This window comes from Phlebotomus papatasi, chromosome 1, assembly GCF_024763615.1.
Source record: "Phlebotomus papatasi isolate M1 chromosome 1, Ppap_2.1, whole genome shotgun sequence".
Taxonomy (NCBI): Eukaryota; Metazoa; Arthropoda; class Insecta; order Diptera; family Psychodidae; genus Phlebotomus; species Phlebotomus papatasi.
This window is the reverse complement of record NC_077222.1, coordinates 59,924,071-59,942,827: the sequence shown is the minus strand read 5'-3', so window position 1 is coordinate 59,942,827 and position 18,757 is coordinate 59,924,071. Positions and strand designations below refer to the sequence as shown.

Below are 18,757 nucleotides of genomic sequence, written 5' to 3'. Positions count from 1 at the left end.
TGTAGGAAACTAATCCCAAAATATTCTATCTCAAGTATTTCTGGTACATTGACTGAATGGGTTAAGAAATCGTTGAAACACGAAGATATGTTGCCAAAAGCAAGTCTTCGGGGGTATGCAAGGTACAAATTTTGGAGAGTCAAAAAATCAAAAGTACTTATTACTGCTTTTTCTGTAATTTTTCCGTGTTCCTGCAGTAGAATATAAAATATGAAAATCCTAAGGCCTCTGTCTGCAGTGCTGTAGGCGAAACCATCAAAATTCTTTCAAAAATGCAATTTTTGATGAAAATTGCTCCCAATTTAAGACCTTTAAGAATCTCAGTGAAAATCGCCATGTGTTAAGCATTCCCAGGGGTTCTACATTGGTTCTTGATGTAAATTTGTTATAACATTTTGGAAATTCTTCCGGAAATACAAAATTCATGGGAAAACGACAGGATATATCTTTGAAAATTGACGCTTAAAATTTATGGCAACATGCTTCTAAGATGGACAAAGATACTTCCATCTGTGCAAAACAACGAGAAATGGTGTTAAAATGCCCATGGCAGTAAATTTTAATTGCGCCATGAATGGCACTGAGAATTTTATAAACAAATAATATAAATTTATTATATCCCTCTGACACTCTGGCACTGACTTGGATATTCACGAGGAGCAATCTCTGGTTGTGTGTGATGTAATTAAATTGGACGAGAAGGTCGATTTAATTATTTGAAAAGGGGATTCTCTACTCGATTTAGTGGGAAAACTCTTTTCCCCATGAAATAGCACCATAGGGGGAGTGTTTTTTCAGGAAGGGCAACAGAGGGAGAATTGAACAAGTTTTACTCATAGTACAGTAGTATATGGTTCACCATGCTAAATTCCTCTATCTCTTCAAATTATCACATTAGAAGAACTGCAGGAAAGTTTTCTTGTGAACCTCTGCAAGTTGGAAAAGGGTGTGGGTGAAAAAAAAATTGAATTATACAATCACTTGTGCACAACTTTAAACCCAACATGACTTGTACTACTCATGTAGAAACATCACCACAAAATTCTCACTCTAAAACCTTAAAATTCTATCCTATTTTATCCTGGCTTTTGAACACACACATAGCATTGCTCTATCATGCATCTCAATGTCTATTTGGCAGCAAATGGAGCAGAAGCGACAAAGTTCAATTAGATGATGAAAATTTATCGCAAAATATTCCATTTATAGCTTTTTTATATCTCTATTCTCACACAAATGCACCCTTCTTTAGCCCTAATATCTATAGCACTCAAAATTTGGTGCCTTACTTCCTATATATTTTTTTCTCAGGATTAGGCATATTTGAATTTTTACGACTGCAAAATATTTTGTAAAAAATTAGTAGGAAATTCACATATACTCAACGCATTTTTTTCGAAAATTGATTAAACTTTTAACGAGATTAAAATATAATATAAAAGCCTATGATTAATTTGAACAAAAAAGCAATATTCGTTTTACCACCTTAAATGTACTTTCAAAATGTTCATTTGCTTTAACCTATATTCAATACTTTTTTTATTCAGTAGGGGAGTTCTGTAACGATATGACAATGTCATATGACAAATTATAAAATATTTATGTAGTAAGTTCAGAAAAACTAATCGAAAATCAGAATTGTATCAGTTACTAACAGCTTCATAGAGCTCCTTGCAAAGGTCATTCGATGCTCACCGAGTTTTAATGGCATCCTGCTCGAGATTTTGTCACGAAAATTTGTCATATGACATTGTCATATTGTTACAGAATTCCCCTGCAATTGCTACGATGAAACTAATGGTTCTTGAATATTTTTGGCTTTATACATTTTTATGATATCAATAGAGCTTACTGAATTTTTCAATATCTCATACAAACAAGTATACAAATGATATCGTGACAAAAATTTTACTATAATATAAGTGTATTTATGAACTCTAGGGCTACTCATACAGAAATTTAGTACTAGCAGGTTAAAAACTAGCGATGAACAGATCGGCTTATTGCAAATGAGATTCTGAACATGAGTCAAGTCGAAATATTCTGAAATTGAGGCCATGTAATTAATATGTCATAGTATTATAATGGGAAAAATCAATTTAAAAATGCTATTATAAATAGTGTAATATGAGAAAATAATGATATAGGGCAGAGGGGTGACATTAGCTCTGAAAAATGCGACCGGTTTTAGTGTAATTTTTTCCCTGTTTTCGTACACATTTCACGAGATATCTCCAAAACTACGTAGGTTGACAATTTAGAGTTTTCGGTTGTCTCTTCGCTATTAAAATGGCTTTTATTTTGTATTAGTATTTTTTGCTAATTCATTCTACAATGACAGAAAACAGGTAATAAACTCAAAAGTTTTTTCGGATCGCTAGAAACATAGGAAATGTCATGCCCCTGATATAGGGAGAATAGTTCATTTTTTTAAATGTTGTAGAAGGCTGCAGCTTTTTGTAATTAGGTTTTTTGTGTCTTATCAAATTCGGTCAAATAAAATCCGTGTAAAATTAAAATAAACAGTGAACCCCCACCACTTTTACAGTTCGGGTCAGGTCAGGCGCGCCCGAAAGACATAATTTTTTTTTTGTTTGATAGGTTATAAGGCACAGTTATAACATACTAAAATTTTAGCCTGATCCATGCCAAAGGGCATGACCTATTCAATATAGGAAATTGGAAAATATTTTTAAGGGGTTACAGGGTTCAAGAAGACTAAAAAAAATCATCATATTTTCTCTAATTGTATAATATTTCAGCATAATAAAAAAATTATTCAATTCAAGCTTTTAGACATACTTATATTATAAAAGTACAAATTTTAAACTACAGATTCTAAAATTTTCATTTAAAAATTTTGAAAATTCAGCCATTGAGTAATGATTTTTGAAATTTTCTTTGAAAAAAAAAACACATAATTTTCGGTGGACAAGATTTCTCGAAATTTGTTCTTCTGAAATCCAAAACCTAAATGTTTCCTGTTAGCTTATGAGTTAAACTAGTCCTTGAACGCAGGATTTTATGTTTGCTTAATCATAAATTAATCTTCAAAAATTCTCCCAAAATGTCAAAATTCATTTATTTCAAAAATCTTTCGTCCAAAGACTGACTAGTTTAACCAATCAACTAACAGGAAATATTTGGTTTTTTGTGTTTCAGATGAACCAATTTTGAGAAATCTTGTCCACCAAAAAGTTTTTTTTTTGAAAAAGGGATTGTGAACACCAAACTCCAGAGGCTGAATTTTTAAATTTTTTCAAATGAAAATTTCCAGAAAATACAGTTTAAATATTGTAGTTTTATATGGCCAAGAGCTTGAATAACTTTTTTTTTATTTTGTAGGAAAAAAATAGAGTAAGATACACGGTTTTTTGTCTATTTCGGCCCACCTAATCCCTTAATAGGGCTCCTACTGGTGGCCATCAATGTTGAAAGAGGATTTCACAGGAAGCAACACAGGATTTTAAGAATTTTACCTAAAATATACGCTGAAATTGTAAAAAAAATAAGTGTTGTAAAAAAAGCCATCACAATACACATTTCGTAGGATAGTTCAAATCATGTGCTAAAAGTTTTTTTTTTATTTCTCACACGTTGCGTTTTAATAGTGGCACTGTATAAATGAGCAGTGTAAAACTTGGATTTGATCAGCAAAAGAATTAAATTTAAGCACTACTACTCACTTTTTTAGTACTTTAAATACAGTGAAATTATCATAAAAGTTTTGGCAAAGAGAAAATAAAAGAGTTCCCATTTTACCTACAACCTCTTTAGATGTTACATAATAAATTTTACCTATACTCTCAATACTGAGATAAAGAAAGCGCAACGATTATGTTAAATATTTTAAGTCAATATTAAATATTTCCAGTTCTGAGTTAAATATTAATGATGACGCTTCATCTGTTTTACTTGACACAACATTTTCTGCTTTAAAATTGGTTGGCTTTAATAATGAAGAAAAGCTTCCATTATTGTGAAATTTCTTATTTTCTACTCAAAAGCTTAGAGAAATTTGATAATTTAAAATTAAAGATCTTTATCGTAAATTGCTTATCAGACTTTAAAAGCAGATTTAAAGACTTAACATTTTAAGATTAATCTCTGAATTGGAGAGCAGATTTAGGTTTTTAGCACTGAAGGTCAGGTTTGTAAAGAATTTGAAATTTTTAGGTTTAAATTAATAATACTCTGACCAAATATAATTTCTTATTGATCATTGGTTTTTTGTCTTAAATAATTTTGAAATCGACACTGACCCAAGAAGCATTTCGTTCTTCATATTGCCTGGTAGAATATAATGTCGTAATGGTCGTAGTTGATGAATTCTGCAAAACATATTGAGAAGAAATTCTTACTTGGGTGAGAACCAACCCGAGAAGTATTTTCTTTTTCATTTTCTCTTGTAGATTTTTTTTAAATATTATATTATAAACTTTTCAAAAAAGATTGAAGAAGAAAATGCTCATTGAACAATGTACAGTGAAAGCATAGAACAATAATAATAATAATAATTTATTTTTACCCCTATCAATAGTATAACATGACAAATACTCCCCGTAGACAATGCTCATTATACAGAAAGCGCACTATATTTTTTCTGTGGTTTATTTTCTATCAATTAGAATACAGAAATATTGAGACTTGAAATAAGATAAAATGTGAGCTTTCGAATGTATAAAAAGAAATCCGACGCATATACACTACAACTGCCAATCCCATTCATTCTTCATCTCTTGGGATAGATTTAAAGAAAGCTTAATTGCTTCTATCCCCAAAGAAATCTACAACATGAGCAGCTCTTTTTTTCGAGGGCAATGCCCGAAGGACTAAGTATTGTCTTTCTTGCTTTGAGATCCTGATAAAAGTCATTTCATTCTTCAGAGAGTGTACAGAATAGAATGCAGATTTGAATAATTTAGTAAATCGAAAACTCCTGATTCTTTCATTTCGTCTTTTATAATAGAAAAGGTTGGCAAATGTGTAGTTTGGTGTTAAAAAAAATGATAAGCTCATTAAGCTTATGGTAAGACAGATTCTTTACTGGCAACCTCAAAATTGATTGTGAATTGAATTTTAGGGGTAAAGAATCGTGTCGAACAAACTGTTCTCGGTGACCAAAATAGATAATAAAATTCGCTAGTCGAAAAATTCCAAAACTCAACTCACCAACGAATTTGCGAGGACTTGCTGCCACACTTGCGATGTCGCGTAAATTTTATAAAATTAAATTATTTCTCAAATGTTCTCAAACGTATTGCATATGTTTTAATCCTTTTTCCGAACTCAAATCTAAATTGAATTTAAATTGATAATCAGATGATGAATGTTCTATGGATATTTTATATTTCTAATTACGAATTCGCGAAATTTTTTCGGTCCCGGCAATATTTTTAATTAAAGTCCTTTCAGCATAGACATTTTTTGCTGCTCGAACTCAAAGATAGTGCAGTATAATCCTTTTTATTCAACTTATCAAAGTTCTGGAGCTTCAAAGGTAAAAAATATTGGCTTCCGGTCTTCGGAGACCCCTATTAAAACAGCATTCTCTAACGAGTTCTTTCACGGAAACTACCTTCCATGAACTCAATTCCCTACAAAATCATGTTTTTGCTATATCTCAGAATTATCCCTTGCGATTTCATTAATTTTTGGATGTGATGATAACTCAGATGAACATTTTGTCCATAGACACCCATAACCGGAAAATTTGTCATTTTGTATTTTCGAACAAATAAAATTCAATATGTAGAAAATTTAATGCAGTTCGATAGGTCTATAATTTGACAAAATTGGCCTTTAAGTTCACTAAAAGAGCATTACACAATATTACAATACAGAAAAGTTCCGTTGTGTGAAATTACTCCGCTCTCTCCTATGTTAACATTCATTAGGTCTCCAGCTGGTTTTAGGGGCGTCGTAGGGAGATGAGCATTTGAATTTTAATTCTTTTTTTTTCACTTTGCTATCCATAGAGCCACATTTGAATAAGATACAGCCAAATGGAAGTGCTGTACGGGCACCTCGACCACCCATTAGGAACGGGAGCAGCGTCAGCAACAGCAGCAGTCCACCAGAAAACACACCCCTTCTATCTGGCCTTAATCACCAACATCAACAGTACCACCTGCAACAGCAGAAAGCTCCTCCGGGCCAGCAGCAAGTACCGCAGGCGGCAATAAGCGAAATGAGAGTCTGATTTAGTGGCGATATGGCCAATATACCCAAACTCCAAATGGATTATTGAATACCGTACATATGCGATAGTTAAAATTTCACACAATTACCTTTTACAAGTTGGTTAATTTATCGATCATTTTTTTTTCTTTAAAATCTCATTTACAAAACCATCTTTAACGACACTGTGCTGTAAATATTTTATTACAAAGAAAAAAGTCCGAGGACATGTTTCTATACTTAAAAAAAAACAGAACTATATTTATTAAGAAAATGTGAAAAAAAAATTGTTAAAAAATCTTTTTCTATATTTATGGAAGGACAATCGCGTTTATTTGTCTCTGATTGAGCAAGTGTTGAAGGATCTTCTAGACGAATTCTTTTATTTCTTTCCTAATCCATTTTTCTTTTTTAATTTTCTAGGTGAAACATATCAAAATGTAGATAATTTAATTTCAAATAAACAAGATAACAATGGAAATAATACGATAAACTAATAATGTATTTTCTCAGAATGAACTTCTGTGCTTTGCATCAATTTGTATCGAATTTAGATTTTTGATAAATTGCTCAAGAGTGATTAAAATTTAGGTGATTTTTTTATGTTAAGTGAGTGAATTTGTTGACAAGAAAATGAAACCTTATTGTATTTCACACAATATAATGTACATTGTTACTTAAAATAATATAAATCAAGTCGAATTAATACATAACGTCTTTTTTCTGGTATATGTTTCCTTCACAAGATGATCAATCACCTTACTACTAACGGACAGTTGGGTAGTTTCAGGTAGCTGAATTATTTTTAAAGACTAATTTACGGAACATGTAAATATTAGCGATTTTAGCTATTTTTAAATTTTCAACATTTTCCTATTTATATTATAATTAGTTTATTATTCAAAAAATTTATATTTGATTGCCCCGCCCTTTCCTGTATGCTTTCAAGTTTCCATAGGAAATAAGGATAAGCTCATAAAAACTTATGAGAACTGTGATTCTTTCATTTCAAATTTTGCTTATGCTTTTTAACAGATAAATAATGCAAGATTAATTTTGTAATAACTATAAGGGTACCCTACTGTATTCATTTCTTTTTTATTTTTACTTTCTTTATGATATAAAAAATATTATAGTAAAATGTGATCGTTTGGTAGAAATTTTTAAAATCTATTGTTCTTTAATAAACTAATTGTACAACATATTAAAGACGTTTTCCCAAAGTTTCAAGTTAAATGGAATAAGACTACGAAACTTAGAGTGTAAACTTGGGCAAAAATTTTAATGAAATTTTAAGCCCCAACCCAAATAATAATATAATTAGGATAGGTTGAATCGTGAAAATACTTTAAGCGCCTTTTTCTCAATATTTTTTATTACCAGATTTAGAAATATGTAAAGAGTGAGAATTTTCTTTAATAGTTTCTGAAATAAATAATGAAAATTTCATACAGATATACAGTAGACGCAGTAGACGGTACGAAATATTGAGACCTAAGGTTCCCTACGTTCTTTTTTTATAATTTCTCAACAAGTTTTTTTCTAAGACATTTGCTTTGGATTATATAAAAGCATTTGAAGAAGGAACGACCTTCTGCCACTTCTTTTAAAATTCCGAAAAGTTTTTAGTTGGCCCTACCTTCTTCTTAAGATCGGATTTCAAAATTATCCAGTTTTTCTCAATCGGGTAGTCTTCCGGAGTGCAGGGCGTGTTGAAAGTCTTTTTAACATATAATATATTGTTCTTTCTGGACCAATTCATAGGGTGGCTTTCGCATAATGGGATAATGCTATAGATCAGGCCAAAAGGTATCTAAAGGTTTTAAAAGAGAGTTAGAAGTCGCTTCTGGAGACACTCTTTAATGTAGATACAGTAGACTCTCGCAAATACGGCTCTTTTAAGATCGGGCTACTTTTTAATTCGGGCAGCGGTTCCATTTGAAAAAAGTTTGTTGTCATTTTTCAAGTTTGATTATGATTATCAAATGAATCAAATATGCTCAAATTTGGCATGGTTTGTCTTAGTTTTGATGTGATTATTGAGGGATTTTCATGCAATTTACGATATAAATCAGTGTGTAAACTCAATATCTATATGCACATGTCGCCCGAATTTCTGTGTAATTCGGCTGACATTTCGGTTCCACATGCCCGAATTTGAGAGAGTCTACTGTATCCTTGTTCATCTTGCGTTGCTAACTGTAAAAAATTCAGTGCTGCAACGCATAATATATGAGGGATTGGGTCGCTTCTCAAAAAGCACAATCACTTTCTTTTCCATTCTCTTGTCTCGTTTCGCCACTTCCTGGCTTCTGGGCAATAGTCTTGAGTTTCTTGACCCAAATTATCACCTTCCTTAATGTGCTGGACACACTTACGACTAAAGTCCAGAGACGACTAAGCTCGTTCATAGCAAAGTCAGTTACTGACACACTGTAAACGAGGTCTAACATTTACTGGTACTCACAAAACATAACTTTCGTGGGTTTTTTGCAAATATTTCTACTGATATTCACCCATGCTCTTTTGAAAATGAAACTACTTGTAAAATTACTTCAAAATTCACGTAAAGCAATAAAAAATATTCACTAGAATCACCTAAATTGGCTTAAGTCGCGAGATAGCTTCCACCTCACAAATAATTGTAATTAACAATAATTTATTTCACGTAAACTGAGATATATAAATTTACAATGTTTCATTTTAAATAGAGTACTTGTACATTGCAATGAAAATATCTGCATAAAAAACCACAAAAGTTGTGTTTCGTGTATAACAGTGAATGCTAAGCCTCGTTTGTAGTGTGTCAGGAACTGACTTGGCTATGAATGAGTTTAGTCAAGGGGGAGATATTAGGGTGAAAATGTGTACACCACTTCCAGACACTTCTACAATTTGTATGAAAGACCCCTTCGCACATCCATCATTTCGGAAGACTCCCAAAAATGCTGCAATACTTCTAGAACTTCTTGCACTTCTCATACTTATAAATCAATAATTTATTTAATAATTATGAAAAATTTAATTAATACAACGATATTTTAATATTATCTGTGTTTTACGACCAACAGAATTTCTTTCTATGGATTTTCTAAGACATTAGTGGAGCTACTTTTGAAAAAGAGAGTCTCTAAAAAAAATGTACTGTTGTTTCTTATATTGAAACTGTCTTGGAGAGTCTTTCTGGTTCTAGTCAGCTTTCAAGGGGTCCATATGTTTTCGTACCGCAGATTCTTTTATAGAGATTGAACTAAATGATTCGATTCGATTTTCACTAATCGAATGGCACTATTTTCAAAAAAAAATCCCCGCATTTCCCCTATTCACTTGAGAATGGATAAGGATCCCGTTTTCCCTATAACATTCCCTCTCCTCTTCATATCGAGTGGCTGTGCTACTGTGGAAAACCAGTTGGTACAGGTGGGAAGCCTCTGTGCGACTGGACAAAGTAGTGCCGATCGTGGAAGAGATCGGGTGTTTTTCCGCAGGAGTTCCGGCCCTGTCCACTAATTCCATCTCTACATGTCCACACATCAAAATCGACAATCCAGTCAATTCCTTTCTCAATATTGACTTCTAAAGACGGGGACCATTAGGGAACTCATCCCGATCTGCCCGTTTAATCTGGACTGGTCACAGGTTAGGGCGTACTTCGAACCTGTCCTAGAGGCCGATAATCCCAAAACAAGCTTTTTCATGCTTCCCTACATCTTCTAGTATCCGAAGGTTTCAAGCCCCGTTGTCCAGTGTGGCAGTAGTCTCACTACAATATCTGTTTAGGTTTCCCAGTCATTTCATTATCATTGTATCTCATTGTAAAATATCAACAAACTTTTTTTCAAATTATACTGCCACGTGTATTAAAAATCTGAGTTGAAAGTAGCGTATAGTCTGCAAAATACGAAGTTAGCCAGAGAAGACTTTATTTTCGGGTCCTTCCACTTCTAAAGACTTCCAGGCACTTCATTTTCAGCTGTACACTACTTCCGACCCTAATATCCCCCCCTTGAGTTTAGTCGACTCTGGACTTTAGTCTTAAGTGTTCCTAGGGTATAATGTGCAAGACGAGGTTTTAGGGTAGACTAAACTACTTTATTAATGCCTTAGGCTTTAATACAAAACTAGTTGGAAAAACTGAACCCGTACTACTAATGTTTTCAAGAGAAACAGAAAGTGTAGTGTGCTACAATGAAAATAAAAAATTAAACTTACTAATGATCAATTTAAAGCAAAGAATTAAAAGGAATTTGAGAAAAATAATTAAAATATTCTTTAAATAAAATAAAGTTAGTTATATTTACATGTAGTGCTTATTTCTATTCTACCTTGCGAATATGAGATCGATCCAAAATTAATCGGATCGAAGCATCACAATAGCTGTGAAAATGAAAGAATCACAGAAGAAAATTTATTTTAAATAATAAATTAATGACTGCGTATTTAGTACTGAATATAATAAATCTTTTGTGCAATTCAAGAAGTAATTCAACCTCCTTCTAATCATTTTATCTCATGTTGATTTTAACATGATGAAATGACAAAAAATTGCGAATGAATTTGCATCTCTTTAGTTTTGCCTACATTTTGGAAATTTATGAAATTCACCACAGATTTCAATTTAACGTTTCGTTTGGGTGTAAGACAATTTTTGTACAAACTTTAGGGAAATATGGTGAATAGATGAGAGTCAACAATATCTACCACAGATGGCGCTTGTTAATGTCATTATATTCAGTCGAAAAGCAAAGTTTTAGTGGAAATTTCAATAGCAAGTGTTTGCAATGGCGATAACTCGGGTAAAGTCAAGTGAAGTGAAGTCAAAATAAGTGACCAAGGGTGCTCCAGGTGTTCCCCACCGATGGTGGATGGTGTGCAGGTGCGCGGACTGTAGTGGAAGAGGTGGTGCGTGGTGTCCCCCGAGCGCCCCATCGCGATTGCCAATCGTAGTGGTCCGGTGGACAAAAAAAATCAATGAAATTTTCTCACTTGCACTGTGGCACACACACTTGGGGTTTGTTGTGTAAGTTTTTGGAGGTTGATCTTCTTTACTACGCTCTGTGACTCTGGGAATATTTTGTACAAAACATGAGGTTGTGCCCCCACAGATGGCCGTGAATGTTGCAGGGAGGGAGCTTTCTGGTACTGGGGCCTCCTTGCGCTTTGTCTCTGTTTGGCAGGTTCTTTTTTTTCATTCTACTTAAAAAAAAAATTATTTGTAGGCAAGTAGGCACCCATATCGTTGTCATTTGTTTTATCATTCCCATGAATATTTTTTCCCTTCAATGCTGCGCTTTTTTTTCTACCTCTAACTTGTGTTTATATGCAACAATTCCCGCGAGAATTCACAATGGGTGAGACGGTGTGTTCAATGGTGGAAAAGTGGGCATAAACCTTGTCCTACAGTCCGATTCGCAATTTCCTACATTCACCCACGATTTTTCCAACACCTTTCCCCCGCACGTAAAGCCACGCAAATGGAGAATTTTATTCTAATTCCTCTACGCACACGGGAAAATATGTGTAGAGTACCCTGGCCAGAAAAGGGGGAACAGAGAGAGAGACAGAGAGAGAGGTAGAGGCAGTGAATTGGAAATTCCGATGAATGAACTCTAAAGCTTGAATGTCAAAATACAAGAAAAGAAAAAAACATTCCTTGCTTCCTCATCCTAAGGTCAAAGCCTGTGTACATCCCAGAGTTGTCCCCTTCGAAAAACCAGCTTCCGATTGAAACCTGGCCAGACCCCTTTCTGCTTGGTGATAGCCTTGCTGGTGCGAACTATAGTCTCTTCATTGTCATCATTCATTCATTGATACTGGTAAAAAAGTAGAGTGTAGCTGTGTGAGTTCATTGATTGTATTTGTCCCTGTATGTGTTGGCTATATGACTCTTCTTTTCTTCCTCCCTGACCCCACCAAGCCAAAAGAGAGCTTCAAAAATACGCATTTCTCATGTGAGTGAAGTTGAAAAGAAAAAAGAAAACACACAACAAAATTTCCACACTGCCGACCACTTCAGTCTTTCCAGAAAAACTTCCCCCAAAAAATCAGCCTGTTCACTTTTTCAGTCTGGTCTTGGCTGAAGACTTCAAAACACGTTTTCCTCGCCTACACATCCATGAGCTTGCAAGAGACGCCTGTTTGAGATGGTTGAGAGAGTGAGATTTTCTATTCCATCAACATTGTTATATTGAACTTTTGTCCGAGGAGGTGTTTTACCTGCAGACTCACCATTTGACTGGAGTCTCCTCTCTCTCTGGGCACTTCTACCATATTTTTTTCTCTCACTCTGACCAAAAGCTGAAGATCTCGGGTGTGAGCTCAGTCAGATTATCTCTTGCTATTTTGCTTCATCGTCTCTTGCTCCTTCTGCACAAGAAAAATACCCACGGGAAGCATTGAACATAGCTAGAAGTCTCCCTCTTGCTCATCTTGTTGATTCGACCTTTCCACCAAAAGTCACAGCTATTGCTGTAGTACTGTAACGGCGTTATCACACTTGCACATTAAAATTTTAATGTGATTCACATTAATTGTCGCTTGTGAGCGTCCAAATATGTTATTTGTGTTTTTGAGTCACTTAATATTTGGGGGTTTTTCTATTTATTGATAAAGAAGTGGACTTGGCCTGCAAAAATTTACCTAAAGCATAAATATTTTTCACATTAAAAAATTAAAGAGAAAATCACATTAATTTTTCGCATAATTGCTATAAATCAATTTATATCAAATTTTGCGGGACAAGTCTATCTTTTTATCAACAAATAGATCAAATTTTGAATATAAAATGATTCAAAACACACAAATTACACATTTGGACTCTCTCCGGCGACAATTAATGTGAATCATATTAAAATTTTAATGTGCAAGTGTGATAACACAGTAACACTGGTTTCTGTCCGAAGATTTATCTTACTTCCTGAAGTTCTTGAAATCTTAAATATAAATATTGTATTTTCAAATTTCATTCGAATATTTAACCCTAAATTAACAAGAAAAGTTTGTCAAAAGGATGTTTTTCCTTACAAAATGTTAGTAAAAGTTTTGTCAAATTGGTAAAATGGCATCCATTTGACAAAATTTTAGCAAAATCTATTTGTCCTCTTAACACAACTGGTTTTAGGGTAATATATTTCTACGCAATTGATATCCGAATTACTGCCGAAAAGGGATTTTTATTTACTTCAGTCCTTCAAAGATAGGGGAAAATAGCCTGATAGAGGCGCACGGAAAGTTTGACATCACATCTATTTTGATAATATTTTTCTTCATTCTTTTTCCTGATTTGAATTCTGTATGACTAATACGTTTCTTAGATAGCTACACTACAAAAATAACTTGTATTTGAAAGAAATTACTGTTAAGAATTAAATTCAGTAACTGTCACAGCGCATGTTTGATGGAGTTTCCCGGTGCCTTTTGAATAGATATTTATTTTCTTTCTTTTTACAATAATCATTTATTTATTAATATGTGAAGAGCTGATTTTATAAAAATATTAACATTCTTATCTCTATTGTTATTAATAAATTGTGCGAATGTATTAAAAAACCTTATAGTTAAGCCTTATGCCATAGACAGATTTACGAATTAAGCCGGGAGACGGCTTAAAAATAGGGAAAACTGGGGCAGTAGTAAACACGGGGTAGTTGTAAACACTGTGATGTTTTTAATTATAGATATTAGATTTCAGAGGACGAGACGTATACAAATTTATAGATAGTCCAAGGATCCCTGTTCCCTGAATAAATAGTCGACATATGTTCAAGTACAGTCGAGTTCCTCAAATTTGAACTCCTCAAATTTGAACGACGGTTGAGTTCAAAATGTAAAATTCGAGGTTATGTGAAGAAAGTTTTGCGTGGAGTCTGAATTAGAACTATTTTTCTCTGGTGTTTCCTCAATATTGTCGTATTATATTAAATTCCTCAACAAATTCCACCTTTTTAACAACAAATTCAATTGATAAAATTCTCTAAAGTATTTTGCTTGATTTAGGAAAAGTGAATTTTACATGAATTCCGTTACGTTTTTGAAAATATCGTTCAAATTTGAGGAGTGAGAAATGTCATCTATACCCCCCAAATGTTCAAATTTGAGGAACTCTACTGTACCGCATATATAAAAGTCAGTGTTTACAGTTACCCCGTGTTTACTACTGCCCCAGTTTCCCCTTTTCATGTTACAAAGTTTGTGAAAAAATACAAAATGTTATAATCTTTGTGGATTATTTGCTTTATGACCATTTCGTAAGTCCCCAGTCCCCACTAACAATTGATACACATTTACGAAGAATTTTACGAAACACTTTTTTCTGTGTAAGTATCGTGTGCAAAGAAAACAGAAATCAAAATTTTAGTCCTCTGATTTCGAAGGTTTTTTTTTTTAAATATTTTACAAAACAACGTTAATAGTGACAACGAGTACGAAGTAGATGTCCCAAAAAGAGCATTTTTACTGACTAGAACAAAATAACCTTTTATAGATGAAAAACTGTTTTTGCCTATTTATTTTAAGTTTATTTTGTTTTATTTATTTTAAGTCACTTCAGACCACGCCCCTGGAAAGTTGCCTGAAATTTGAAGCCACTTTCTTATATTTCGATTTAAATTTATATGGGAATTTTTTTGCACTCGCCACCGTTACGCTAAATATCTAAAAAATGAGAAGTTTTTCCGTAATATAAGATACCTTTCCGTATTGAGGGATAAATATACTAAATTTTTGTTTAAATATATTTTTTCCTCGGAGCACTGTGAGCTGAGTCTGAGATCAATTTAGGAAATTGGCTTCAAATAGCTCCATATAAAAAAATTAACTTGCCACATGCTTACTTTAGACGAATACGGCATTTTTCAATTTTCACTCACTAACAAAAGTGACAAATGTATGAAGCGTTTTATATTTTTAATACAAATTGAAATTATTTGTTCCTCCTTTTTCAGAAGAAATCTAGGAAACTTAATAGTAGTTTTATTCTTCTTTATTTTTTCAAATAAAATTCTTAATACTTTTAAAGATGAGTAAATATAGACATTTCTTTACGTACAAAATCAGACACAATATTTATTACCCGAGATTACGCTTTTTTTAGTTTCCTTGCCATTGTACAACTCTAACAACTCTAAGAATAAAAATATAGACATAGCTTTTGGTATTATTTTGGTTACCCTGGTTCTCGTAGTTCCTTGCCCTTCCGGAATTGTTTCAAAGTCCTTGACATAATCTCGTTTAGCGAAGCAATATTTTCTTTTTATAGTCCCAGTATGCAAAACCTAAAAATTCATTGAATTTTGAGGAAAAAAGAAGTGGCCGAAATTTGGTACAGTTACCCTACTATAAGATGAAGCTTAATTTTTTTACATCATCATCAGCATCATTTTCAACCTCTTATCCCTGTTGGGGTCGCGGGAAATTCTTTTACACGATATTGAATTTTTGCCAAAAGAGTTTCTTTGGGATTTTACTTTTACAAGTTAATTTTGAGGTTATGACTGTCGTTTAACGATACATATAAGCTATTTTTTGTGGTTAAATAATTATTTTGATTTAAAAATGCTACTTCACATTCTATTCCGGTTATCTTTCTAATAAACATTTTGCTACCAAATTGAATACAGTAGACTCTCGGCCCTTTTTCAATCGTGCGCAAAATTTCGTAGACAATTTTTAAGTTTGATTTCAAAGCAAATTTATTCAAATTCACTGTAGTTCCTCTTGTTTTATCGTTATTCTATATATTTGAGCGCTTTATTGTGGAATTTACAATAATTCAAATCTCTTGACAATTTGGATGACATTTTGCCCCATATGCTCGATTGAGAGAGAGTCTACTGTAATTATTTTTTTTTTAGATTTGAGGTTAAATTTTAATCTTTATTAAAAGTTTATATGATTTCCCTAGTTCTTAAAGATTTTCGGAAGAAAGATAATTTTTTTTTAATTTTCATGATTATTTAATTTAAGTATGCGAGGATTTTTTATAGTATAATTTTCACATAACCTCACATTTCGAAAAAGCGTCTTAAATGAAATTAAAATAAATATTATAGTCAAAGCAGTAGTGTTTTTAAATATAAAAAAATAATTCAGAAGACTTCACTAATCGAGGAATTGCTTTATCATAAAATTTTAAAATACAAATATAGGGGAAGTGCTCATAATTTTGGACAGTCTGCATATAAGCATCGATATCCTAAGTTTGAAGTGCGATATTTTCAATACTAATTGACTTTTTTTGTTACTCTCTTTTCAGAAGGATTGTTTAGAAACTTGGCAAGCTATTTATCATCTCATTTTTACTAAAATTAGTTTTAATACGTTTAAAAATGAATTGATATGTAGAGGTGAATTTGACTCTTATTTTGGACAACTTGGTTATTAATTTTTACAACTTGTCTGTAAATTTGGACAGATAATCCGCCTCAACAGGATGCCCATTGTTCTTCATTTTATGAACCAATCTTACCAAGTCCTCTTCCTGGTCATGTAAGGGAAACGTGGAATGTCACAAGAAGCCCAGAAACTTTCCATATCATTCATTAAAGTGAGTTGACTTCGGTACTCCAAGTACGTGCGGATTCGCTCATTCCCTGCCCTTTCCGGGAGCCTTTCAAGGCATTTCTCACTGCATCTCTTTCGTATTGATGATGCTCCTTTGTTTCTCCAGGCATTTGTCCAACCTAGTCATCACAAAAACTAAAACTTCACGAAATTTCGTGAGAAAAACACCTGTCCAAAATAAGAACCATCACCTCACTGGTGAATGTCTTAAAAAATTTCCCATTTTTCACACGAAAAATATAATTCACAAGGCAAATCTCACTTCAGGTCAAATGTACAAAACATCAGTAACGTGAATCAACACAATATTCAATAATATCACTCAAAAACAGCGAACAAACTTTGTTAGTACTTCACCAAAACTAAATAAGACTGAAGTAAGCCACGAAGTTCTGTCATATTTCTCGTAAGCAATTGCTCACACTGAATTTTCAACAAAGCAATTTCAACTCAAATCATATTCAAAATTTAACGTATTTAGTGTTAAAATCTTCCAAAAAGAACAAATATTTAGATAGAATTCATTATTCATCAAATATTGGAATAAAAATCCATCATTTTAATCAATTTATTTTTAGTGTCCAATGTTATCCTCAAAGTGTCCAAAATAAGAAACTGGACAAAATTATGAGCATTTCCCCTATTGCCAATTATGGTGGTTTAAAAGAGAATCTCAATTTCCATAAATGTTGTTAGCTGCATTTTCTTATTCCATTCCTTCTTTCTTTCCAGATTTGTGACTGTGGAGTGTAAGATGTGTCGTCGATTTATAGTATTCATCGCATGCAGAGTGAGAGAGAGTGTATCTCATTGAAGGAGAATTTTTCGTCTGTGAGTGATTCAATCCATCGCACGAAGTGGATATAAAAACAATTGTGTATAAAGAATTTCATAAGAATTTTTGAGAGGTGTGTATATTTAAGTGATCTGAGGGAAGTGTCTTGTGTGTGTGTGATTGTGGTGAAACAGTGAGGACAAAATGCATGTATCAACACATTCTTCGAACAATCTCAACTTTACTGTACCTGTTTCATCAGCACAGCGTCAGATATCCCTCTTGGAGAAGCAACAGTCGCAGGATCAGCAACAGGGCAATATTTCCAATTGTGATACAGAAGATGAGGTAAGCACAAAGTTTTATTTAAAAAAAAAAAACAGTGTGCAAGAAGAAGTAGATGAAGATTGTATGCTAAAATTGTTCTTGAGAATATGATAAAGACAAGGAATAAATAGAAAAAAAAGTCCAAGCGTGTAACTATAAATGGTTGCAAAACTTAATTTATCCGCAATTTCGTCACAACTAAGTAGATTATCAATCGAGAAGCAAGAAAACTTTAAAGAGCTGGCTTTGTCATTTATAACATGGAGCATATTCTTTCATTTTGTAAATATTTGTGAAATAACATGTGGATGTCTATCAACATTTTGGGAAGATTTTGTGACAAATGGATAAGTTTTCTTTTTTCGTATTATAATTTAGGCCTAACTAATGCCCTAGCATTATTTTTTTGTGATGACTCTTAGAATCATGATCTCTAAAAAATACTTGGATGATATTATCCTAAACTAACTTTTTATTGTTACTAATAAAATCATAAAACGTAAATTTACGGATTTTCCTTAATCCGTAAGTTAACTAAAAAAAAACTATAATTTGTATTAAATTTTATGAGCAAAGAACTTATAACATGTGGATGATGCAACGTTCCGAAATTGATATGTTTGATTTTTTTTTATAATGTTATAAATCTTTATCTTAAGTAAACAATTTCACGTTTTAATTGGTTTTTGTTGAATAAAGTGAGATAAAAATTTGCACATGCAATGTCAAAATTACGGTTTATTGACTCGACAGTAAACAGTTTAATGTCGTTAAACCTAAATTTTATCCTTTTGGGTTAATTTTTTTGCTTTTTTATCTTTTTTTTTTGTAAAATCTCTGCATAGGATTGTTTGGTTTTATAAACTTAATATAACTTTAACATATTTTTAAACCTAGCCAGAAATTATCTGCTTT

General features: G+C 32.7%; 2 protein-coding genes across 23 annotated transcripts in view; both read left to right on the top strand.

Moving 5' to 3' along the window:
* LOC129809518 (neuroligin-4, Y-linked-like) overlaps positions 1-6,886 on the top strand; it is a 73,799-nt gene extending 66,913 nt beyond the window's left edge. For both annotated transcript variants that reach the window (XM_055859436.1, XM_055859435.1), the window contains one exon: positions 5,979-6,886. In XM_055859436.1, coding sequence (XP_055715411.1) covers positions 5,979-6,202 — 224 coding nt within the window. In that variant the 3' untranslated portion in view covers positions 6,203-6,886. The remainder of the gene's footprint in view (positions 1-5,978) is intronic.
* A 3,998-nt stretch (positions 6,887-10,884) lies between these two features.
* Positions 10,885-18,757, top strand: part of LOC129809512 (putative transcription factor capicua) — a 58,362-nt gene continuing 50,489 nt past the window's right edge. For 20 of the 21 annotated variants that reach the window (XM_055859387.1, XM_055859385.1, XM_055859382.1 and 17 more), the window contains exons 1-2: positions 10,897-11,200; positions 17,473-17,863. In XM_055859387.1, the coding sequence (XP_055715362.1) occupies positions 17,720-17,863 (144 nt within the window). In that variant the 5' untranslated portion in view covers positions 10,897-11,200; positions 17,473-17,719. Of the gene's footprint in view, positions 11,201-17,472; positions 17,864-18,757 lie in introns of all 21 variants that reach the window. The other variant, XM_055859367.1, reaches the window with a different exon arrangement.